Genomic DNA, 25562 nt, shown 5'->3' with positions numbered 1-25562 from the left:
CTATGCATGCAATGCAGCGTTTGGAGTTTCACTTTTTTCTTTTTCTGGTTCTTTTTCTTTCTTTCGTTTTTTTTAATGGATTTGCAATATATTCACTGTATGGAGTTTGCCTGCTACCTGACTGCTTCTATTTAGAACCTTGACTATGAACTCAGATTGTATCATATTGAACTCCTCCCCAGACAGCAATGCTTGGTCCCGCTCAGGTCACTTAAATGTTTGAAATAATCAATTTGTGGAGAGTATAGTCAACGCAGCCTATTCTGACCATACATGTCCTGAGATATTTACTCAGAGTTTATAGTATTTGCAAAAACAAACATGAAAGAAAAGATGGCTGTGTGAGGTTGTTTTAACCTCACATTTCAAAAGAAGCAGGTCAGTATACAAATAAATAAAAGGATAAATAAAGTAAAGAAACTGATTTGAAAGTGCGATCTTACTTGAGTTTCTGGAAATCAGCAAAGGCCTTCTCATATACTGTAAAACACAAAAATAGAAAGTCACTGCCACTTTTAACGGCACTAATGTTTCCTCACTTTTATTTTCAAGAATTGCACCTCAAAAAACACATCTTCCTAAAATAGCCACTCAATCTTGACTTTCAAACTGTAGAAGATAAAGCAACGTGCAAGTAATTAATTTATCATCTACTCGGAATTTTCAAAGAGGAAAAAGTTAAATAAAGAAGTTCCACATGTAAACCGAATGCAATGCATTGCAATCAGCATTGAATTTTAGCTGACTACAGCTGCAGTTCTTTGTGAAGGAGCAAACTGCTAACCTTTCAACAGCCAGTTTCATCCCAAAGGGGATGAGTGTTTGACACTCAAAGAAAGGTTTTTGATTGGAATACCACTTGAACGTCCGAGACTACAAACTGAAGCGAAGAAAGCAATAAGAATAAAGTGGCTGCGTTGTTTACATCATCCATGTTACTGAACCATCAATTAGAAAAATCAAAATTTACATTAAAAGGGGGAAGGCACTGACCATCACCGCTGAGGTCCAGGGTTCGTTTATGGGAATTTTCAGAGTTGGTGATGACGATGGAGTACGACCCTTTATCCTTGTCCACTGGCTCAATAACCTGTGAATCAGTCAACCAATAAACTACTCAGCGAGGTGACCAACAAACCCATTAGCTCAATGTTTAACTAGTAATTTACAGATGCATGTTGTCTTTGGCTCCAAAAAGATGAATTTGTCTAATAGGACATGATAAAACTTTCTGACAAAAAAAATAAAAGGACACAAGTCAATTGATCTAATTTGATCAGTTTTAACAGGTGGGCAACAGTGCAAATTTCTGATGTGCTTTACTATTTTTGAATTTTCTATTTTATCCACCCATTTAGAGGAGATGATCATACCTCCATTGTTGCCATAGCAGGGTTTCCTCCAATCACGGTCTTGTTACTGTGGGCGAGTTTAGTCTCGCTGAAAAAGTACAAAGGAAAGGAGAAGTAAGTGTAGATGTGTGTGTAATGTTTTGTGACAGAAAGGTGAAGCCTACTTCAGAGATAATGGTAAAGCATGGTTTATATGCCTTCTTAATGATATACACTGACTGTACAGAAAGGCTGTGGAGACGTTAGAAAAAAATCTAATCCCCATTATTTTTCCTTCAGTTCTTCTTCGTTCTTTCTTTTTTTTGCCTTTATCTGTCCTCTTTTTGTTCTACCCACTCATTTTACATCACCCTTCGTTCACATTTTGTAATCTCTAATGCAAAACAATTCTTTTAAATTGCAGGCAACCATTGCTTTTTTACTAAAAAAATAACAATGCTCTAAGTTCTGTCACAAAAAAGGGCAATTTAGTGGGATAACCAGGATAATAAAAACACTTATCAACAGCCATCACAAGTTTTATCATGTGGCTTATAGCTTTTTGCCACAAGTGGCAGTTTAACTCGAGAGGAAAGCAAAAAAAATGGCCTTCTAGTCAGAATGTTCACAGGATTACTGCAATTCCTTCTTATATGTCGTTAAAAGCGACAAATTTTTCCTGTTACTCCTTATTTTCTACCTTATTGTTATATTCATACGACCAACATTAGTTGTAGCTCTTGAGGGTATAACTGTGTTGGCAATAGTGCAATGTTAATAGTCTTACAAATCAAATTTCTTACCTATGATACCAAGTGATGTTCATCTCTGAGGTGTAATACTTCAAGTGACACTGTAGCTGTATACCCGTTGCTGTGCAATGAATCACCAGCTCTGGTGCACTGGCTCCTAAAGGAGGTGATAAAGCACATTTGAAATAAAAATAGAATACATGTTTTCCATCTGCTCCTTAACAACCTTTGAGAGCTACAGCCTACCTACCATTCCTCTATCCATTAGCCATACCTGCTTGGCATGCTTTACAGAAAAAATTAAATAAAATCAAACTTCCATTTGCAATCCCTTATACAGTATGTTATCTTTGTCAAGCCTGGAAAGGTAAATTGTACTAATGAGGCAGAGAGTGGTTTTTAGGTAGCAATGTGTCTGTGTGTTGTACCCATGAGAAGTTTAATCAACTCATATTTTAAGCCAATATACATAAAAGGCTAGCTCATGCTATCCTTTGTCTGAGTGGAACTTTGCTCGCTGCACAATACAAGTGGACAACTGAACTGTGTCATCCACCTGGTCACATAACCATGGTTGTTGATGTCAAGTGAATGTCGCTTAAAATAGTAGTAAAGTGCTCCTCCACACTGTCACTGTGACAGTGCAGTGGAATTTTAAAGTGATTTCACAACAGGATGGCATGGTGGCCAAATGCTTGCAGCATAACATCTTCTGCCACACGCTGATAAGTGCGCGTGCACCCGTGTGTGCATGTGTAACGTTGAATTTTAAAGCAGGACCACATCAACCCGGTGATGGCTCTATTTAATCTCCTATCAGTGTAGTCTGGTTTTGCCATGTTCAATTTAGATATTTTGAACTAGATCCATCTAGTAGGAAAAGGATGATCCCAGTGATGTATAGTATATATTTTTTTCTTTTCTTTTTTTTTTTTTATATGCACGTCTGCTCATGAGATAAGTGATGTGTGTGTATTCACCTCTGAGCAGGAGCATAGGTGAGCATGCATAGAGGGCAGATACCTACCTGCCAGTTGGTTGAGTTTGTTTATGGCATCGTCAAAGACTGCAAGAGAAGCAGAGGAGCGCAGGGTCAGATAAAGAGAAAGTAAAGACACTGTGTTGCCCTCTGTAGGCTGCATTCAATTTCAGTAAATGAAGGTTTTGATGACACATCTCTGTTTCCTCAATTTCCTCGGTATTTGTTGCGCCATGGTTAGAATCTCCATAGTGTGTGACTGACTTTCCCAGTTACTTTCAAATAAGAAACAAGAAATCATTTTTGCAGTGTCTAAAAACTGATAAAATATTCAAATTGTGTTACATAATCCTCATAAATCTTCTTTTAGGTTTTCCTGAATACTTGAGATTCTCATTTACAGAAAGGATGAGGGATAATCTGAGATGACACTAAGGCCTACTCCTGTTTTCAAAGTGTGCACAGACATGGAAATATGAAGGACTACAGATTACCAGCTTAGATTTCAAACTTTTACAAACTTCTACAGCAATATCAAAATGCACTTTAACTTGAGTCAGTATGGTCACCACCTGAGCAAGCTGTTAGAGCTGTAAGAATTACTTTCTCACAATAGTTTTAATGAGTTTGAGTTCATACTGAATGTGCAATGTACTCATCATGTTTTCCACTATTCAGAGAGCATCAAGCTGTTTTTAGGTTTAAACTTTTCACATAACATCTCTGTGCAGGTTATATTTACTCAGTCAGATAATAAGCCAGTTGCTTTGACTGTAAATTACTCTTGAAGGTAAACTAAGCCAGAAAGACATCCATACTTTTTCCGTTGACATCAATTTGGCTCATATCTTTTCCCCTGTCATCACTGATGGTGGCTCTATAAACTCCTGTTGTCTTCAGTGAAAACTGGAGGAGAAGCAAATAGACACAGGGAGCACACACTTATTCAATCTGAACACATTGTGGCATCAGCCTTATTTATGGTAATCAGAAATACAACTCAGAGAGTGCATCGTCCACTGATCGGCCAATGTTTTATTTCCCAAATTTAACAACCGTGATCCCAATTTGCACCAAAAATGAACGCGTCCTTTGCATATGCCCCACCTCGCCAGCAAGTTTCACAAAATTCACAAACAGCAGCAATCACATACCCCCACCTCGGCTCTCCCCTTGGAGGAAGATCAAATTGTGTATCACTTAGCAAAACTACTATACAGAACAATACTATGAACTATAAATACTATAAACTATACAACTATACATACTAAATCAAGACATAGATTTAGTATATCCACCACATTACTGACTTCTTGAAAGTTGGCAAAGCCTTTATAGAACTGTATACTGTATATCTGTATTAATATGACCTAAAACATCATCAGATATTCACACAAGTTCTCAAAGCAAATGAAGAAACCCTGATTATGAATGTAAGAAATAACATATATATTCAATATATCATATGGGAAAATTATTTAATAGTACACATATAAAATATATTTCACTTTCAAATTTAGAGATAATTCTGGAGTGATAATTGCATTTATTCTATTGGGTTATTTCTTTTGAACTGCTGTATTCAAGAGAAATTTTGAGGAATATATACAAAAATGACAATATTCTACTTTTCTTTCACAGCCCTCAGAAGATCAACAGTAGAACAATGTGTGCCTACCTGTTTAATTGGCAGTTTGCATACTCCTGATCCAAGGTCAGGCTTCACATCAGGGATAATCTCTGCATTGTCTTTGTACCAATGGAACTCTGATTCCTTCTTCAAGTTAGAAACCTGAAATGAAAAGCTTCACTTTGTCAAAACAATACTGATACACTATTATTATTTTCTATAACAAGGAAAGGAGGTTTTCAATGTATTTCACATACTGTAACTACCAGCAGATCATAATATTTCAGCAACAAATAGTGCCCAGTATCCCAAAACTATCCCACTGGATATATGTATATATATATATATATAGATATATATCTATATATATATCTATATATATATATAGATATATATATAGATATTTGATCTGAACTCTAGACACTTGAAACATGCACTTTGCCCATGTGGTGTTAAAATGTTTGTACATTTATATTGTATTGAAAAACATAAATATACAGACTACGAACAGATGACTTATTTTTCTGCAGAAGGCTCGCTTAGTAGTAGCAACAGTAAGAACATTCACACAATCAATCTGCTGTCTTTCTCAAAGTGCACTTATCTAAGCTGAACTGACAGTCGAATTAAACAGATTGCAGCATGAGATTGTCTCAAGGCATGAGAACAATACTTCCTAATTTAAAAGGTTCTTAATTATGGACTTCCTAAAAAAATTTAGAGCAATTTAGCAAATCACTGACAGGATAATATGATATGTGGTTATATTATTAGTCTAGACTTTATCATTACAAAACACTGCGGCATCATGCACTTCATTGAATGGCTAATCAGGGATCAACAAGTCAGTCGCTTATTTGTTTAGAGTGTAAATATTCAGTGATTATTGACTTGGCTTTTTACCTTGCAGACCAAAGTGACGGAGCAGTCGTCTCCGACCTGAAGTGACAGGAACTCGCTGAAGTGGGGGCCTGTAGTGGATAGAGTTGGATTGAACTTAACTGTAAGGTGCAGTGTGAAAACTGTGCTCTTAATAAAAAATACCACTATGAATCTTCAAGTAGGGCTAATTTTGAGGCTCCAGCTCCTTGTTAAAGCAAAAGTAGCTGTTTTTTGTGCTATTACATATACTCACTGATTAGTTGTCTCCCAGGAAGCATAGTGCTGTTCTGGTTTTGGGCTAGGAAAGATAAAACTTAAAAGTGGATGAGGTTTTGTGAGTCTTACCCTCTTTGACTCTGATGTACTCTCTCCTCTGGTAATCAGCCTCAGCCAATGCTGCCTTGAAAGCTGTGCACATACAGATAAACGTAAACAGGGAATATTTGGAAGATCAAAGTTATGCAAGTAGTTGCTAAGGCTACTTCTTTCTCTTTTCTTTTTGATTACTTAGCTAATGAACACCTGTGTGAGAGTGGAATCATTAAGTTCAAACCTACCTTTACATTTAACAACACACACACTTCATACACAAGAACATAGGGTATATATGACACATTTCTTAATCAGCTTTGTACAATTCTTGCCAACACATCCACTAATAAGTTATGAGAAAAGTTTTGCAAAAAAAAGTTATTTTAAGACACCTCACCATAATAAACTGTTTTGGTTGTTAATATGAAATAAAATGTCTTATTTTCCATTAATAAGCATTCTTCATGTAGTTGTTTCTGATTAGTTCTATTATAAATACACTGGAGGTGCTAAAGGTGGAACTACAGTCAGACCTGGCCTCTCTTACCATCTCCAATCAGAACCAGTGAGCTCTGTGCTTTGCCGCCACCATCTGCGATCTGGCAGGTAAATGTCCCCTCATTCTCCTCTGTGAAATGGTCCAGGATGAACTCAATGATACCTGTAGAGACGTCGTGACCCATCTTGTTTGGCTGCAGAAAAATAGAGTTGTATTGTGAAAAGAATGAAGAAAAAAAGGAAAACAGAAAAAATGCCACACATATTTGATGATAGACTTTGTGAATATTGATTGGGCCTTTCATGTTCCAACAAACCACTGTCTGACTGAAACAATGTGGGGCAGACAGTCAATTTGTTCACCTTGAGGACAATAATGAATTTTCAATCTCTCTTATATATTTTTTTCTTTTTTCTTCTGAAAACTATTGTGTATCTTACATCAGCTCCAGACAATTCCTTGTTGTTTGCAAAGAATTTGTAGGTGACATTGGAGGAAATCCCCTCAGCCTGCAGCCAGAACCTCATTCTGCCTCTCTCCAAAATCTTATAGGCCAACTCAGTCTTCAACGGGATGACTAGAATAAAACAGAGGAAAGCAGAGGAAAGGAGAGAGTAGTTAGGCAGGTGATGCAAAAGCGGGTAACAATTTTTTGAATCAAACAAAAACTATGTTTTTTTTTTTTTCAAAAGTGTCCCCTCAAAGAAAAAAGAAATGTTCAAAGCAGTTGGAAGAAAGCACAAGTGAAAGCATGAAAGGGAGAGGGAAGAATAGTGAAAGTATGTGAGGGAGATTAAGATGAAGCACAGGAGAAGTTAAGAAAACATACAGTATTAATAAGGACAAAGAAAAATATTTGAGCGATACCTACTTGGGTGTCTGATATCATAGCTGAGTGTCAGCATCTTTGCCAAGTCTGAAACAAAATGTCGACTTATTAATTTTTTGCGCTCTTAAAGACACTAAAAAGCAATTCAAATACGTATTCTACTGATTGCCTGCATGTAATTGTTACCATGTATTTTGATGGGGTACTTTATTGAACAAATGTGGAGTTGGAACAGTCACCGATTTAATTGTTGTTTAATGAACAGATCGCTCAAACAGTTTAAGACTGGTTCAAATTTGCTCATAGGGAACGCATTGCATTGTGGCTCAGTGTTGCTCATAGTCTGTGAGTTCTAATTACTGGAGCACCAGTTATCCCGATGCAGATGAAAAAATGGAAACTTTGTAAACTAGATCAAAAACATATCGTGTCTCAGGGTGAAATATCTTTTGGCCAAATGGAGGAGAATCAGTTGAAGGTGCACTGAATAACACATGATTGCCTCGTAGCATAGTGTTGCAATAGAGGGAAAACTTTCTGACATACAGTCTTTTTCCATGAAGAGAACGATAAAATACACACACTGCCCCAAGCTCGGAGAAATAGTGTGAGCAATGTGCTCAGATGTTATTCATCAGATGTGTAATGAAATTTTTCTTTGTATATATGCCAGTGAGATCATTTTTAAGTACAGTCGCATAGCTTTCATCTTTATTACATCCTACACAGCACCTTAGTTCTTCGATACACAGTTTCCTTTTGATTTTCTTTTGCTCAAGTCTGTACTTTTGATGTGCTCGTCTGGATGCTGCTGTATCCAGCTCCTCAAATTTTCATGATCAAGGCATGAAAGATATTTACATGCACGACTTTAACACAGGCGGAAAAAAAACCCTCAAATTTGATGTCATTGAAAGTGGCACAAGTGCTGATGAGAGTGAATATCACACTAACATGACTAATTTAAGTTGTGAAGGTTGTTGATTTCTTTTCTGATTATCTGTACATGTTATTAAAGCCAGAGCTTGGCTAGGTGCTGAAGCACCACACCAAAACAGTAATGAGAAAATTCTACCTTCAGCCGTGATTGTGTGGCTGGATGACACCCCGTGTGTGTTGCTGACAGAAACAGAAAATGTTCCAAAGTCTTCTTTATCTGGGCTTTTAAAGATCAGCTTAGAGCTGCAATGCAAAGAAGGAGAGAGACAAAGGCATGGGAGGGTAGAATGAGAGATAACATTACAACCATGTATATTTTAATGAATATAAACAGTAATGTAGGGTACTAGGCTTATATGTATATCTATGGTCTTACTGGCTGCCTTCAGTCTTTATCACTAGTCCTTTGGAGAAGTCTGTGATTTCTTTATAATCTTTCTTCCAGATGAAGTGAGAGCCCTCGTTCATTTGGCAGGACTCAAATGACAGAACAATGTCACCTGATTTCTCATCAACCACACAAGACACCTCCTGGGCTCCTTCAATGCACAGACAAAAACACAAGAAATTTATAAACTGCTGCTACCACTGCCTCCAAAAAAATGTCAAGGAAAGCCTTGGCACATTCTACATTTCAGTAAAAGAATGAATTGTCTTACCTACAACCCCTGCAAATCAAGATCAATCATTCTAATTAAGCATAGCAATACTTCATGGTGCAAAAAGATACTTGGGGATACAATTCTTTTAATGATTTCATAAGTGACTGATAATCTGCTCAGTTATTGGTTACCTGGCACAGCCTTGGCAGTCACAGGATCAGAGGTCATTGAGGACATACCCACTCCTGCATCATTGGCCGCACGCACTCTGAACACATAGCTTGCATCCACTTCCAGACCCGTTACCTAGGAAACAAACAGACAAGTTTGTATAATTGTTAATTGTTAACATAGACTCTAATGGAGTAAATGAATAGTCTCCAATCTTTTGTCAAAAGAGAATTGAAAATGACAGCAGTGACAAACTCTATAACCCCATTCCATGAAAAGTGAAGACTCTGAATGACAAATAAAACTGACTGCGATGATCTGCAGTCAACTTATTTTGTCTGATTAAAATACAGTACAAAGGCAACATATCAAATCCGGAATATTTAAACTGCATTGCTCATTTAAAGATGCATGTTCTATTTGACTTTAATACTGTTGATATATTTTTTAAAAATGTGCAATTATGTGCAAGATGAACACTATGTTGCATTACCACTTCTTTCATCAACGAGCTTTAGTGGACTAAAAAACTAAATAGAAACATTTTCTCAGTTTTTCTTTATGACTTTAGGGCGTAAACAGTTTGTGGCCTCTCTTGTTGTTTTTTTCCTTTTCTTTTAGTTTTTCTTTAATCATGAGACACCAAATGTGTCCAGTAGGTGACAGGCTTGGACTGCAGGTGAGTCAGTTTAACACCCAGACTCTTTTGATTTGTGTCCAAGCTGCTTGTCTATGTTCAGCGTGGTTTACATTGTGTGGCTGAGAAAAGTGTGGATTTCCTGAAAAAAGACATTGTTTGAATGGCAAAATTTGTTCCAAAACCTGCTCCAAAATTTTGTGTCAGTGGTTCCTACACAGATATGCATGTTACCCATGTCATGTGCACTGCTGGTTTTTAGACAAGTGTTGATGATGTGTTAGATAGTTAGACATTTATCTGAATTCAAAGAACTTACACACAAAATCCCCACAATTCAGCATTTTTCGGTTTAAAATCAAATCAAAATCAAATCAAATTTATTTGTATAGCACATTTCATGTACAAACAGTTCAAAGTGCTTTACATAAAATAAAAGCATTGCAGCAGGGAGTGCAAGAAGCATTAAAAATACATAAAATAATATAAAGAGAAACAAATAAAATCATTTAAATGAATTTAAAATCAGGCAACAGTCTAGATAAGTTAAAAGATATTTCATGCATAGACACATGAGAAAAGAAATGTTTTTAACCTGGATTTAAAAATGTCTACATTTGGTGAAAGTTTAATCTCCACTGGCAGTTTGTTCCACTTGTTTGCAGCATAACAGCTAAATGCTGCTTCTCCATGTTTAGTCTGGACTCTGGACTGGACCAGCTGACCTGAGTCCTTGGATCTAAGAGCTCTGCTGGGTTTATATTCTCTGAACATATCACAGATGTATTTTGGGCCTAAACCATTCTGGGATTTGTAAACCATCAGCAGGCTTTTAAAATCTATTCTATGACTGACTGGAAGCCAGTGTAAAGATTTTAAAACTGGTGTGATGTGTTCAGATCTCTTAGTCCGGGTTAAAACTCTAGCAGCAGCGTTCTGGATGAGCTGCAGATGTTTAATGCTCTTTTTGGGAAGTCCAGTTAAAAGAGCGTTACAGTAATCGAGTCTACTGGAGATGAATGCATGGATGAGTTTCTCCTGGTCTTTTTGGGAGAGGAAACCTTTAATTCTGTTGATATTTCTGAGGTGGTAAAAAGCTGCCTTGGTGACAGCTTTGATGTGGCTACTGAAAGTCAGATCTGAGTCTATCAACACTCCGAGGTTACGAACTTGGTCAGTGATTATAAGGTCCCGAGTCTCAAGATATGTACCAACGCTGACCCTCTTCTCTTTGCTCCCAAACAGAATGATCTCAGTTTTGTCTTCATTTAATTGTAGAAAATTCTCTCTCATCCAGGTGTTTACTTCCTCCAGACACTGACACAGAACGTCAGCTGGGCTGCAGTCGTCCGGTGACAGAGACACATAAAGTTGTGTATCGTCTGCATAACTGTGATAATTGATGTTAAAATTCTGCAATATCTGACCCAAAGGGAGCATATACAAGTTAGAAAGGTGATTTTTATTTGAAAGACTATTTGGCCACTCAGTCTTCCACAGAGCAGTGAGCCCATCTTTACATCTACAACACTTTTTTGATATACTATCCTGTTAATAACATGTTGCCAATTGACTTGAATGGTTGTGAAATTACACTACTTTTATACGACTGCTTTTGTTACTTTTGTTGCCCTCCTCTCAACTGTTTTGCTTTTAGGTTCAACGTTTGGTATCTTAACATTTTCAACTAAATACATGGTTTGGATGATTTAGATGTCAGCCTCCTGACTTTAATGAAAACAGTGTAATTGTAAGACCCATTGGCTATAGCTCTAACATAAACAAGGTTCATCTTATCTTACACAATTACCTAAAAACATTTTTTATTCCATCAATGTGTAACTCTAAAGTTACATTCTCTGTCTTATCCGGTTATTAGATCAGTACGGTGATCAAATTAATCGAATTCTTCACAGACATGACATAATCGCATCAGATTACATTTGCTGCAGGTTTTCATTGTAAAACTAAAATATCCAAACACCCTCCTAGAATTTTTAATCTGAGATTCAGTAGTTGTTGACTTTCACCACTAGATGAGGGTAGAGCTGTGTAGAGGAAAACCCAGTACTACAGACTTGAATATAAGCAGATGAACCATAAATCAATGATCCTCTTACCTTATGGAAGCGGTGACTGACAGCTGTCTTATTGACTGTAGTCCAATCAGTGGTTCCCTTCTTAGCATATTCAACATGATAGCCTGTGATTGGTCCAGAACCACTATAGACAGGCTTTTTCCACTCAATCACCAATGAATCATCTCTTACTTCACAAAACGTCAGGTCATAGGCAGGGCCTATACGACACATGCAGTGACAGGAAACCACGTCATAATGTTGAAAGACCTCATATTTGTTTTAGAGGTTCGCATTATCTGTGACCAGGTCAATCAGAAGACCACATTTACTAACCCGGCTCTGGCATTGTCCAGGCCTCACATGTGAAGTCGTCTGAATGTTTGGAAGCTGGTCCAAGGCCAGCCAGGTTGGCTGCATACACTTGGAACTGATAGATTGCTCCCTCAGTTAAGCCTTCAACCTGTTTGTAAGATATAACTATAGTGACTAACATCATTATTCATTGTTAACCAGATGTGCAAATAATGGAAAGTAAAGTTAAAGATTGGAGTTCCTGTACCTTATAAAGTCTTTCTGTGACTGGTGGAATATGAACTTCTCTCCAGACGGTTGTTCCACTGCGTCTTTTATCCACATAATAATCTTTGACCCCTGCACCTCCAGAGTGAAGAGGCTTCTTCCAGTTCAAAACCATTGAATGACCATCACAGTTCAGCAGTGCAATATCATAAGAAGCAGAGGGGTGTCCTAAGAATACAGTTGTGAATTTTAGTTGAGAATTTTTTTTGTTCAACATTACATTTTATAGCTGGCAGGAAAAAGCAGATGACAATCGTTATCATTGTAATAGTGACCAAACATGTGATAATACTGACTAAGGGCAGCTCTGACTGTCAGAGGTGAAGATTCCTGGGATTCCTCACTGAGACCCAGCTCATTGATAGCCTGGACACGGAACACATACATTTCTCCTGTGGTCAGGCCACTAACCACAAATCTGAAGAAAAATAATCATATGTAGAGATCATGAGAATTGCTTTGATACCCTCTAACCATAAAAAAACTAAAAAACACATATTCCATCTCTGAGCATTACAGTGCATTTGATTTAAAACATACTTGGTATTTTTGTGCGGCTTGTGATTGGCTGAGGTCCAGTCTTTGGACCCTTTCACACACTGGTCGATGTAATAACCAATCAGATTGTTGGGTTCCTTTGGAGGAGCCCACTGGATTAGGACAGAAGTGTCTGTCTCCCTTGTTGAAATCACCTGACCAGGAGCAGATGGTACACCTGCAGACAAAAAAAAAAAAAAAAATAGCACATGTATTAATCACATGGTGACTATTGCCATAAAAATGACAATTATTACTTTATGAGAGGCAAGAAACAGCTGTGACAGACCTTTCAGTTCCAGAGTCTGAACAGGTCTACTTGGCTCTGATGGCTCGCTGGTTCCATAGATATTAGCAGACAATACTCTGAAGTTATATTCTTTACCCTCTGCCAGGTCAAAGACGGCATAACGGGGAGATCGAATAGGGACCTGAGTGTTAACACGCTGCCATGCATTACTGCCTGTCATTCCCTGTGGAGACACAGAGATCCATAAAATGACAGTTCAGGAAGGTGAATGATTATAGCACCACATACACCACAGAAAGCTTCTGTCATCCATTTATTAAAAGCCAAGAAGTACTGATAAAAAGTCTACATAAGAAGTACTATACTGAGTAGCCATGAAATAATGGGTCACAGTACTAAAGTTTTTGCTACCTTTTCTATGTAGTACCACATGGGAGCCTTGCTAGAATATGCAGGGGCTTTCCAGCTCAGAACAACATATGTCCTGTCTGTTTCAGAGGCATGAATTCCTGATGGAACACCAGGGGGCTTTCCTTCCTCTACACAGAAATACAAAAACACACAACGAGATTATGAGAAATATTAGACTTATAACATGCAGTAAAAATATATACAAGTTGCATAAATTTGATTGATATCCCACCTTCAACTTCATCATGGCAAGATACAACATCCAGTCTTCCACCAAGCTTTTTGGCTATAAGAACACAAAGACTTGATGATCAGTTTGCTGGAGGGTAATCCTGACATTAATTCATGGACTTCAAATGTCGGTTTGGCTAGATAATTCATATTCATCATCTACCAGAAAATGTCATTTACGTGGAACCTGCAGAGGGATTTAAACAGAGACTGGTCACGTAAAGCAGTATTAAATATGCTAACTCTTCAGAATGGCTTAGTTTGTTATATAATTTGTAATTTCTCTTTAACTAAATTGGCTGTTATCCCTTTAGCAAGAGATCATTTCAAAAACAGCATTGCTCGATTTAAGAAGTTAAAAACGCACATCATTGATGAGGAAACATTTAGCACAGATGGAAATAATTAAGAAACAGGATCTTATTACTTATATGATTTTGTTTGGTTTGGGGGGGGGGTAAAACAATACACTGAGTTATAGTCCGTGGTTGATTTTAATGCTATTCATAAAATAGCTAACAGCTTCTGAATCAGTGTGAAAAAAATAGCTAAACAGAGCATTTTTAAAAGAAGAATGTTTGTGTGGTGGCACGGTATGATTTTGTCCCAGCTGCAGAGCAAAGATTCAGGGAACGGTGCCAAGTGAGTTTAATCAGTCTCCCTCTCTTTATATGCAGTAGTGTGCTGAGGCACTGAGTAGCTCTGGCAGACAATCCACAGGCAGCCACACGAGAGGACGAACCAATTCATTGTGCCTGCACACTTGTTTTAAATTCTTTGTTTTTGTGACAGGTTCGCCCAATTGGCTCAGCATCCCTAAGCCACAACAGTTTGCGTACAGTTATCTAAAGGCTGGCTGTCAAACATTCTGAAAATAACACTGAGGCTATAACTGTGTCTCTGTGTCTTGAGTAGCTTTAAATCCACCCAAACATGGCCAAACCAGCAGCACCTATATCAGCGGGACACATTTATGAAGTCTTTTTAGATGACGATGTCTGCATTGGGGAGGTGTGTCATTTACTGGCCAGCAATCAAACCCACCGTGGAGCCTCCCAAACTCAGTAGCGTCCAGGGCAGCAATAGGATCAGACATGCGGGATGGTTTGCTGATACCATGGGAGTTGACAGCTCTGACTCTGAAGTGATAGGAGTGTCCTTCAAACAGCCCAGACACTGGGTATTTACAGATCTTTATGGGGTGATCATTGCATTGGGTCCAGTTGTTAGTTCCAACCTCACATCTAAATTTAAAAGAGAAAAGTATTGACTTCATTTCATGGAAGAAAGCACACAGAGGAAACTTTCTGAATACTTGCGTTTGGTGAAAAAAATAAATGGTGATCTTCATCATGATGTCAGAAGAGTCATTTTATTATTGAAAAGAATATATGTATGAGGACGAAGTAGTCGGTTTTTGAGCAGTAGACAATACATGTCCCACTACGAAAGACCTGACAAGTATGTTGGTAAATAATATCAATCAACTGATGAAAATGTAACGGTTACACTTGAACCAGCAACCTGAGGCATCACGACTGGCAGCACTGAGGTTTTTTATTTCACTGAGGTTAATTATTAGTTAAGAGACATTAGGTATTTTTGTCCTAAAATAAATATAAAAATCTAAAATTACATTGCAAGACAGCTTGGCTTTCCTGCAAGGAGGTTACCAACAGCTAGCAGTATATTTACTTTTCAGACTCCAAAGCATTAGATACCATACAGTTAAAGACAAAAAAAAGTTTTAAAAAATATAAATGAAAAGAATGGGTGTAGCAGAGCAGGAAATGGACTGCTTTCCTTTTGTGACAAATACCCTTCATTTGCACAAATATTTAAGCAAACTCTGTGTGATAATTCAAAGTAATCAGTTTTGTCTTTATGTTGCTTATTTTATCTGTTTATGGTGTTTATATAAAAAACTCCTACTTGTCCACAAAGTATCCCAAGATTGGACCCTCTGTGGTGGTATTAGGAGGCTTCCATGACACAATGACGTAGTCTATGTTGGCATCGTGGATCTTGATGTCCATCGGAGCACCGGGTGCGGCAGGAACTGGGGGAGGCCCATCTATACAGGAAGCAAGGGCGATGAAATTGTTTGTTGATTGTTAAAAAAAAGATAGCCATGCATTTTGTCGACAACAAGTCAGTGATAATGACATAAAAGACCTTATTCAAATTCAAATAATTGGTTCTGTTTTAAATAAGCTTGGTTATAACCTCCTCTTGGCCTATCTGATCATCCACCACACCTGCAACTGAGACAAATGCACTGTGCTCTGCAGTGCCTCCTCTTGTCACCATGCGCAGTTTGTAAAGGCCTTCATCATCTTTATAAAGATTTGGAAGAGTCAGTTTGGTGAATCCCCTGCCAGTTTCAATCTTCACCCATTTCGAGTCAACCAGACGAGTTTCTAGAAATGAACCAAATCACACATGGATGCATTATTATGAATACCTCTTCTATTATGCTAAAACAATACATTTCCATTCATTATATATGAAGTTTATAGAGTGATTCTGCATGTGAAAAACTATCCCGCTACACAAACAGCAAACTAAACTGTTCATTATCAGAAATGTGGGGTATGTAAGAAGAGTTTTATTATTGATAATCAGTAAAAAAATGTTCCACTGCTATTATATACCTCTGTTTGCATGTCGACTAGCCTAGGAGTAGCAGTCATTACAGATTAACAGCAATCATAGGATAGTTTCTTTCTAAAATACAATAACAGTTACCATCTCTATACCACTGTGCCTCTGGCTGTAGGTTGGCCAGGTTGGGGACCAGGGTCATGGTGGCAGACAAAGTGGCAGATTCTCCCTCAGTGGCAAATACTGGGCCAAACTTCTCCCCAAAGGTAATGTCGATTTTGGTGAACTGGATCTTGGGAAGCATGGGAGCTGGGAGTCAGGGACAGAGATGGGGATAGAGTTTATGCAACACCTTGTTAAGTTACGGTCAACTTTGGCAAGAGAAAAGCGAGATCTTATTTACATGTTGCATTTCTATTAACAATAGGAAATTAGTAGAATTACAATTGTAATATTTAGACAAGGAGCTGGACTTTCTTACAGTATACCTACCTGTAAAAGGCAACCATGCATATGAACAGGACTCCTCCTCCTCCTTGAATCCTACACATTAAAAAAAATAAATAAATAAAGTGAAAGTTAAGAGCAACAGTCAGTTGTTATAATTGGGACTGAGATATTGAGCAAGCAGACAGATTATAAAAGTCACAGTACAGATGAGAAGTTACAGATCCAAGTGCCTCTGTTAAGCATGATGGCAAATTGTTTATGTATTAAACAATCAACACTGGACGAATCACTGAAATGGTTTTGACTATTTCACCATTTAATGATAAATGACAATACACTACTGTGCTTGTGTCATTTATTGTGTTATGTCCAGAGCATAAATATATTATAAATGTGTTAAAGAATATATAACATGATGTAAGTTAACAACTAATATTGAGTTTAGAATTAAAGCTACTGTTATATATGCAAACATCATTAACAATGTGACCCTCAATCACTTACGCTTCACTATAATGGATGCCTGACTAGAGGCCTGCCCATGGCTGTTTCCAGCAACAACAGTGTATTGAGCTGTGTCGTCGGTTGAACATCTGTAAAAGAAGGTAAGGGCACAAATTTGCAGATCAATATATCACTCAGGATTCTCATAGATGGTTCACCAAAAGATTTCAGATTAGTATGTAGTATGTATGAAGTAGCATCCTTTACATTTTTCTGAAACATGGACGATGTCTAAATCCAAAATGCACAGCATAACCAAGACAATAATGTTCTGTCTTGTGAGGCACAGAAATAAACCCAGTGCCAATTTGTTTATAGATGTGTATAAAACCACTGCATGAAATTAGACACATGAGTACATCATGTTGCCAATATAATCAGCAGCAGAACAACCACCGCAGAGACTGAGCACAATTCCATTCACATAAACAGCTGAGCCAACAAAGCTTGGTTCAGTTAATCAGGGAAGAAGTTGATTCTGACTCGTAGCTCTCCTGAAAGGAAAGACCCTGTGTTCAGCTCTTCTCACCTCACATTTTCAGGATAGACAATGCAATAAATGCAGAGCAGTGGACTAATGACAGAGACATGTGTTTTGTTGTTATTCGTGTTAGCTAGCTGCCACTGCATACCACACATTTGTGGCTAAAGAGCAGCCATTCTCTCTTCATCATCCATTTCCTCTTTATATCTTTCTTTCAACCGGACGTTCCTGATCAATTCTAAAATGGGTTTGTATACTCTATTTTCTCGGAACTCGGAAACTATGCCCAACAGTCTTCTTAGTTCTAGACTACTCAGGAGGGTGATGGGATCCATTCAGAGAGTGATGACTGTAAGAATACTGGAGTGTCACGTAGCACTGAGGTCAGCACTTGAACAGCTGAGCTTCCAAAGACTGGAGTGGGAGCAGGATGTGCTCTGGCCAGACTGTAACCACACAGCCTGCAGTCACACATTCAGCTGCCTCTGAAGTTATTCTATAACTCTTATCTAAATCTGTGTGGGATTTCTTAGCAAATTGACATCAGAGCTTTTCTGACGGATCTTGAGGCAGACAATTGGCCAGTCCTCATGGTGTTTCTGTATTTTGATACATTCAGATGCACTGCATCCTAATAAAGCATTTGTAAACTAAGAAAACATACATGTTCACAAGAACAACATTTAGAAAAATTGTGAAAAACACAAGCTAATGCAGAAACGCTTGAGGGTTAACAACAGATATCTGGAACAGTGGCTAAATCATGTGGTTACAGTGCAACTTAGACAGAGTAATAGATGTCAATAACACCATGTCTCATCATATCAATAATTAGCGATACTGCTCAATTTCTACAATATCTCCTGCCTCTCCATTGCAGTGTTTCTGTATATAATGTGTAGTTTTCAGTATTTGCCACAGGTCACATTGTTTAATTGTGCCACAGAATGCACTTTCTGTTTGTTTATCCATATGGTGAAATTTTGTTTTCTAAATGTTCGGACACTTATCTATAGTTTAATCATTCGTTTATTTTCAGCACCAGCTACAAACTGTTTCTGCTCTATGCAGTATGTGGGTTTGCTTGTGCATGTTAGAAAAAAAACATATATCTAGGAATAGATAAGAAGTAATGAAAAATACATATTGATTAATTGCACACAAGTCACCTGAAGGACTCCATCAAGATGAAAACCTGCTTATACAATGACAGAAAAAAAAACTCTACTCATGACCCTTTGTCGAACTTGCTGTACCTTGGGATCTCCAGAGAATGACTTCCACCTTTGACTTCAACCAAGTACCTTCCTGAGGACGAGTCCAGGATCACTCCATCTTTATACCTAAAAAAAAGGAAAAATACTGCTTATCCACACTCAGGCATGCATAACCATTATTTACAATATTTATATAGTATATTTTTTTACACTACCATTCACATCTACAGTCACATTTATTGTTTGATGATTAGAACTAAAAAGATAATTATATGACCGGCTGAAATGCACATCTTGGTGATAACTCAGGTTACCATGAAAAAGATAAAGACGTTATTTACCATTTCACAATTGGCAGGGGGAAGCCTTCAACACTACAGAAGAGTTTGACTGGAGTGTTTTCAAACACAGTGTGGGATCTCAGTCTGGCCGTGAATTGTGGTCCCCTGATCATGGGCTCCTCACGCACATATTTTTCCACCATCTTTGTTCTGACCTAAACAAGCAAACAGGATAACAACAGATACTTAATATTCAATATTATGAGCCTTTTGTCCTGCACTTCTCTATAAAGCTTGAAACATCATTAGTACGCTCTACCAGATTATAATGCATTAATTCTAATAGAAGCCCCTAATGATACCTAAAACGTGCCTGAACTGTTATTGCATCTACACGTGGTTAAGTGCATGTAATAACAGCAGTTATCACCCAGTGTTAATAAACAAGTTTGGATAAAAAAGGCTTCATATATTCTTACCACTTCCTGGATGCGAGCTTGTGTTTTGTGCTCATATCTTTCCTCCATAGCCTCAGAGCTAAAGACAAACAGTATGTCAGTTATGCTAATAAACACAGTAAGTAAAGTACTACTGGTTCCCTAGCATTAGTTTATTTACAAGTCAGGTTAATGAGGACATAGTGTATATGTAGTTAATGTTTAGAGCAGCTCTGTGTGTGCCTGCTAGTCTAAAAGAAAAGAAAAGAAAGCAGCCTTAAAGCCTTAAAAGCATCTGTATTGTGTGGGTGTATTTAAATCCGAAGGTTTTTTTTTATTTATAATTTTGATTTACTCTGATTTGTTCCTTTCCTTTCCTCTTACACATAAACTGCTTGAATTAAAAAAAAAAATTAATTAGATACAGCCTGGGTTCATTGAGATGGAGGACTCAGTGTCGTCTGCTGAGCAGAACATACTGAAATTTGTGTGTGTGTCAGTACAGTTAATATTGATATAATACTAATTTACTGGTTTATAAAATTACAGCTCATGGTACTGCGTGAAAACAGAAGCTGTTCTACTCATGGACTGACATTATTACGGTATGACTTTACCAAGATCCCAAGAAGACTTTGAAAGTGGCACTGTGTCGAGTTTAGAAGCTGGGTGTGTAGCTTCTGAATGTGTGAGTATTAACTGATTATCATAAAAGTTTATTTTTTGAGGATGAGTAGAAACTGTTGCATCTGACCTCTACAATAACAAACAGATACCATTTGTCTTAAACTTTTAAGGATCCTCTGAACAAGAGCTTTTTTTGTCATTAATCATGTGGATGATGTTGCAGGAAGGACAAGAAGGTAAAAAGTAACTGATGTGATAAGACTCAGAGAGAAGGAATGATGCAGGATCTAGAGATAAGGAGACACGGTGTTCCTTGATCCTTGATCAAAACTCTTCATTTTTGTGCTGCAAGTAAATGGCATGTTGGAATATCATAACTGTTTACACAGTCTGGGATGAACTGTAGCTTTATAGAGGGAAGTGGTTTGGATAATATTCCATCCGAAGAAAAAGAAAGAGCATTCTTGCAGCAAAATGAAAACAACTTATCTCGCTTTAGCTCTGAAAATATGTCTGTAATTGTTCTTGTATGTGGGAAAATGATCAGTTTGACTGTACAATAATTACCTTATACTGTATTTACATTCTGTAAGATAGTCAGTCAGTCAGTCAGACAACATTAAGGACTCATGATAAACAATACATACTTACCTGAATTTAAATAGATGTTTAAAATCAGTTAAGGGATAAGCTTTATAGGTGTAGGAGCACTAGTATTACATTTGCTAAATGAAGCCAGCTTTTGTCCCATAAAACTTTGCATTTGTGCTGGTTAGCTGCATCGCCAGGTACACATACACCGACGAACGAACACACACAGACATTTGGCAAAAGATTGTTCCACTGGCGTTGGAAAAGTCTTCCAGAAGAGTCTTTTATGATGAAATCTTGGGATGACCTCAACCTTTACTGTTATCATCGAAAACAACATAGCCCTACATAAAAATAAAAGAGAGGCAAGCCAGTCCAACTTATTCCTGAAAGTTTTAATTCAAAATCTTCCCTAAATAATCGTTATCTGTCATCCACAAGAAGCCCCTTACTAAAGTGTTGCTGTGAGAATGTTTGAATAACCTCTTTATCATGAAGAAAGTACTTGTCTAAACTAGTCAGCTCAGAGCTAGTTTGGTGCTGAAGTTAGCTTGAAGTTGTATTAATCATCACCATTTTCTTACATTGCAAAGATGGCAGTGAATATAACTGAATTAGAATGTTTAGTATCAGCAAAGTAACAAAGCTTAGTACCGCTACAGTAGAAACTATATTAGTAATAGAATTAGGACAACGAAAGTGTTGCATTAGCTCAATGCCTTCATTTTTAGCACTAGTCTCTTGTACCTGCTGTATTCTTTAACCACATATTTGCTCTGTTTGTGGTGGTATTCTTGGTTGTAATTTCCACGTTTGATCCGTGCCGACATGGTGACTCTTTTAGTCACTGACCTGTTGGACAAGACAACAACAAAAAGACACACGGACTGACATGATAACAAGGTACAGTAGATTGACACGAGTCAGAAAAGAAAACGGACATACAGACAGACACCATAGCTCCAAGAGGATCGTTAAAAAAAACTCCTCAAAACAGATACAAAAGCATGCACAGAAGATGATTTCAAAGAAAGAAATAGAAATAGTTAATGACTACCTGGTTTGTCTGACATGGGTCTATATAATCTTTTTTTCCCAAAACCTAAATCAGAACATGATGCTTGGTGTAGTTTAGAAATGGTGCTATCATACTTTGTCCAGTCAAGCCGTTCAGAAGGCATTATTTACAGTAAGCTCAACTCTTGTCAGCAGCACTTATAGCATAGTACAATTGACTTGTTTCTAAATGTGAATTATCCAAGCTTTCATTAGGCGAGAAGCAGGGTACACTCTGGACAAGTCACCAGTCCATCATAGGGCCACACAGACAAACAAGCTGGGAATCGCACCTGAAACCCTCTTGCTGCGAGGCGGCGGTGCTAACCAGATGGATATTATATAATAGTTATAATATTGAGTAAACTTTAATAGACACTGTGATTCTGCGACAAAAAAATCTGTTCAAGCAAAGAATTGTTTTACAACAAAATGTGTCCCTATCAAAAAGCAATATATTAGCATTTATCTAGTGACAATGTCTCCGACTGGAAAACAGCAAAAAAGGGAGTGCCTTCGGGTTGACTTCTTAAGCATGTTAAAAGATACACCATCATATGTTCCTACAGACCTCCATGATAAAATACCTGGCTTATAAGCAGAAATAAACATATTTACAACTGGACACAAAACACAAATGTTTTGGTCCTCATGACTGATTTTTTTTTGCAACTAACGTTTTGATTATTTACCATCTTAGATTATACATAAGATTTGGAAATTATTATGAACGGGGAACTTTTGAGCAACAATTGACTCCACTGGCATCCAGTCCTCTAGTTCTCCTTTTATCCAGTATTTACACTTCTGACTGTAAATTCCCAAAGTGGCAACAGCCAAATGCTAAACTGTGAGTCAACAAACCCGTGGATGCTATCATGTTTATCTTTTTTGTACAGTAGGTGGTATATATATTCACCTTTCTAAACCTCCTGACAAGACAATAACGGAGCCAAACTCTCACGAACAACAAATGGTAGCTTTACGGCTGACAAGAAAGGTGACACCATGATTTAAATGCACCAGCAATAAAGTTACACATGTAACCAGACATAAACAAAAGGCACGTACTATTGTTGGACAAGCAATGTATACAAATAGAAATTGACAGTACAGCTGAAGCAAAGATTGTCCCATGAATTTGGCAGCTTTTAATTCACCCAGCAATTGTACCGTGTTTATTTATCAGTGGGATACAGTAAGAATTATTTTTTACTGAGATAAGTGAATAAAAGATGATTTAAACTTAAAATGATTGAAGTTGATAAGTCGTGCTATATTGAATCCATTGAGTATAATATTCCCAATGTAATGATTAAAAAGGGAAACCCTGACCCTGACCCACACACACACACATCCACAGACCGTTAGGTTCCACAAGATTTTGAAGACATTTGGCCAGCTCAGTGCTTTATACAGTAGGATGGAAGAATTATCATTAAAAAAGTGATCAAATGCATTCAATGAGCTGTGCAGTGAGTTTGCGACAGCATTTGATTTCCAAACAATTTGTTTCTCTTTCTCATTTGTTGAGTTTCTTGTATAAACATGTCTTACAAGTACGCCCCCCCCCCCCACAAACAAACAAGAGCATAACTCCGTCTTACATCATGCACACAACAGAGTATAATCTCTTTACGTCACATCATAGTCCTCAGAGACCAGAAATAAATTCAGGTGAAACATGAAGCGATTTCTTCTGCTTAACTCACCCAGAAGGCTGCACGTCATTCCTATCTCCATATCTTTCAAATGCTCTTCCCAGCTTCAGTGTCACCTTAGCTACCACCAAAGCCAAGTTCAATTTACCTCCATTGCTCCAAATATGCCAGTCAGACAGGGGAACCAACCAGACAGATGAAACCATAGCATGTTCTAACCCCTTGACATCTAACCTCTGACCCTGGAAGTCAGTAATAACAGTTCAAATCCCAATCGACTCATCTGGCTATACAGTAGAAAAGCTTAAGTTAAAACCGGTCGTCACTCTTTCATATCATCAGGTTTATGCCCTTCCAAGTTTATCATTTCTGTTGAATTGGTCAGCAATAATCCTCACACAAATAGTACACAACAGAATTGCAGAGCAGTACCACTTAAATCCCTGAAGTTTCACTTTTACCTTGCGAGTAAGTGAAAATGTATCAGCATATTATAAAGATAACAACAACAACCAAAACTGTTACAACAGACTCCTGAAGATAGTGTGTTTCTAGTTAAAAAAAAATAATCAAGTTAATCTACCCTCATAAAGGTGGTTATTGCAGACAGGTCATATTCTTTTCCCATCAGTTCTGCACCTTACTTGCTATATCAGCCCAGCCAATACTGTAACAGCACAAAAATGACACCCCAAGCTGCTGTAACTGCATACTTCCAAAATTCTCAGTCATAACCTTACAATCCAGTCCAATACACCTCAGATGCAAATCTTGCTATACTAACTGACAATAATGAAAGAGTACTGGTTAATTAATTGTAGTATTCCTTATTTGATCCCACAAGTTTCAATTTACACAAAGTCAACACATTTAAACCCACGACCTGCACACACGCAAAACTTGTCCACCATGGTCCTTGTCAAATATGACTGTTCAGTTTGAGTCTACCTTGACTCAGTAGTGTTACTATTACAAATACCTGCTGTCTTTCTCACTTGTCTCAAACAAAGACACTGACCAATAAATGAGTGACCAACAGAGTGAAAACAAGACCTCTGTTGGTCACTCATTTATTCCACTTAAATTACCACACAACATTCATACCTGCTGTATTCTATCATTCATCACTTTTAATTATCATTAGCAGCAGCTTACATCATGAAACACCTCTGGACCGTGCTCTATTTACCCCCATCCCACTGATCCCACCCACTAAACTTGGGTTTGACATGCATGTGGAATAAAAGGCTTACTATACAGAGGAGACATAGGAGCAGGAATCAGAGTTTAAAGTTGATTTTCTTACCCCTTGAGATGTTCTTTTCAGCAACTTCGGTTGTCAGCCTGAATCCACAGGGAGTCAGCCTAAACCAAGTACTGTACCAGGCCAACAAAACCACCACCCGTCTCCAACCGTCCCCCACCTGCCTCTTCTTGAGGCCTTATAAGGACAGAGAACTGCCTATATATAACCAGTATCCTTCAAGACTCATGGCCACTACAACCAGTGAACTTTTTGATGAACAGTTCATTCGTTACATTTTTAAGCTCAGGCATTTGCAGCTAATTGCTCTTTTTTTGACATGCAATCCTTAGTGCACACACCAATAAAGTGGTTAATCAGGTTGTCAATGCAATGTGGAAAAAGTTGACCAATGCGATGTTATGGGGGTGAATACCACACATTTACCAGCAGAATTTATGGCTACAGGGCAGATAGCTGCAGTATGATGAGCTTTCCCAAGTAGTACTTTAACAGTTAGCCGGTCACTTTATTCATTCCTCACAATGACGATATAATGATCAAATAATTACGCATATTATATATGAGATACATAAGATTGTGATCATTTGTATTCATTTAAATCAGGATGCGCAATTTCAACACACTTTATGTCTTGGGCGTACGGGTGTTTCAATTCCATTTAAATCTAGATACACTTTATACAGTACTGAGCACCCTCTCCAAGATTTTTCTCCATCTACATTAAGAAACAT

At 37.7% G+C, this 25562-nt stretch overlaps 1 protein-coding gene across 2 annotated transcripts in view; it reads right to left on the bottom strand.

Moving 5' to 3' along the window:
* Positions 1 to 24978, bottom strand: part of myom2b (myomesin 2b) — a 31413-nt gene extending 6435 nt beyond the window's left edge. Inside the window, exons 1-34 of one of the 2 annotated variants that reach the window (XM_075462339.1) lie at positions 24871 to 24978; positions 21595 to 21699; positions 19672 to 19729; positions 19253 to 19407; positions 18951 to 19037; positions 17211 to 17299; positions 16749 to 16799; positions 16401 to 16565; positions 15911 to 16072; positions 15585 to 15726; positions 14697 to 14896; positions 13654 to 13707; positions 13422 to 13549; positions 13050 to 13233; positions 12764 to 12938; positions 12520 to 12641; positions 12204 to 12391; positions 11978 to 12104; positions 11684 to 11862; positions 8947 to 9061; positions 8530 to 8692; positions 8290 to 8396; positions 7257 to 7301; positions 6826 to 6962; positions 6434 to 6578; positions 5920 to 5982; positions 5596 to 5663; positions 4741 to 4854; positions 3881 to 3968; positions 3111 to 3149; positions 2135 to 2240; positions 1374 to 1440; positions 994 to 1090; positions 444 to 480 (exon numbers count right to left, since the gene is read on the bottom strand). In XM_075462339.1, the coding sequence (XP_075318454.1) occupies positions 444 to 480; positions 994 to 1090; positions 1374 to 1440; positions 2135 to 2240; positions 3111 to 3149; positions 3881 to 3968; positions 4741 to 4854; positions 5596 to 5663; positions 5920 to 5982; positions 6434 to 6578; positions 6826 to 6962; positions 7257 to 7301; positions 8290 to 8396; positions 8530 to 8692; positions 8947 to 9061; positions 11684 to 11862; positions 11978 to 12104; positions 12204 to 12391; positions 12520 to 12641; positions 12764 to 12938; positions 13050 to 13233; positions 13422 to 13549; positions 13654 to 13707; positions 14697 to 14896; positions 15585 to 15726; positions 15911 to 16072; positions 16401 to 16565; positions 16749 to 16799; positions 17211 to 17299; positions 18951 to 19037; positions 19253 to 19407; positions 19672 to 19729; positions 21595 to 21677 (3740 nt within the window). In that variant the 5' untranslated portion in view covers positions 21678 to 21699; positions 24871 to 24978. Of the gene's footprint in view, positions 1 to 443; positions 481 to 993; positions 1091 to 1373; positions 1441 to 2134; positions 2241 to 3110; positions 3150 to 3880; positions 3969 to 4740; positions 4855 to 5595; positions 5664 to 5919; positions 5983 to 6433; positions 6579 to 6825; positions 6963 to 7256; positions 7302 to 8289; positions 8397 to 8529; positions 8693 to 8946; positions 9062 to 11683; positions 11863 to 11977; positions 12105 to 12203; positions 12392 to 12519; positions 12642 to 12763; positions 12939 to 13049; positions 13234 to 13421; positions 13550 to 13653; positions 13708 to 14696; positions 14897 to 15584; positions 15727 to 15910; positions 16073 to 16400; positions 16566 to 16748; positions 16800 to 17210; positions 17300 to 18950; positions 19038 to 19252; positions 19408 to 19671; positions 19730 to 21594; positions 21735 to 24870 lie in introns of both variants that reach the window. The other variant, XM_075462344.1, reaches the window with a different exon arrangement.
* Positions 24979 to 25562: the final 584 nt, after the last annotated feature.

This window comes from Odontesthes bonariensis, chromosome 1, assembly GCF_027942865.1.
Source record: "Odontesthes bonariensis isolate fOdoBon6 chromosome 1, fOdoBon6.hap1, whole genome shotgun sequence".
In the NCBI taxonomy this organism is placed as follows: domain Eukaryota; kingdom Metazoa; phylum Chordata; class Actinopteri; order Atheriniformes; family Atherinopsidae; genus Odontesthes; species Odontesthes bonariensis.
Note: the sequence above shows the minus strand (reverse complement) of the source record. Positions and strands in the feature narration are given on the sequence as shown.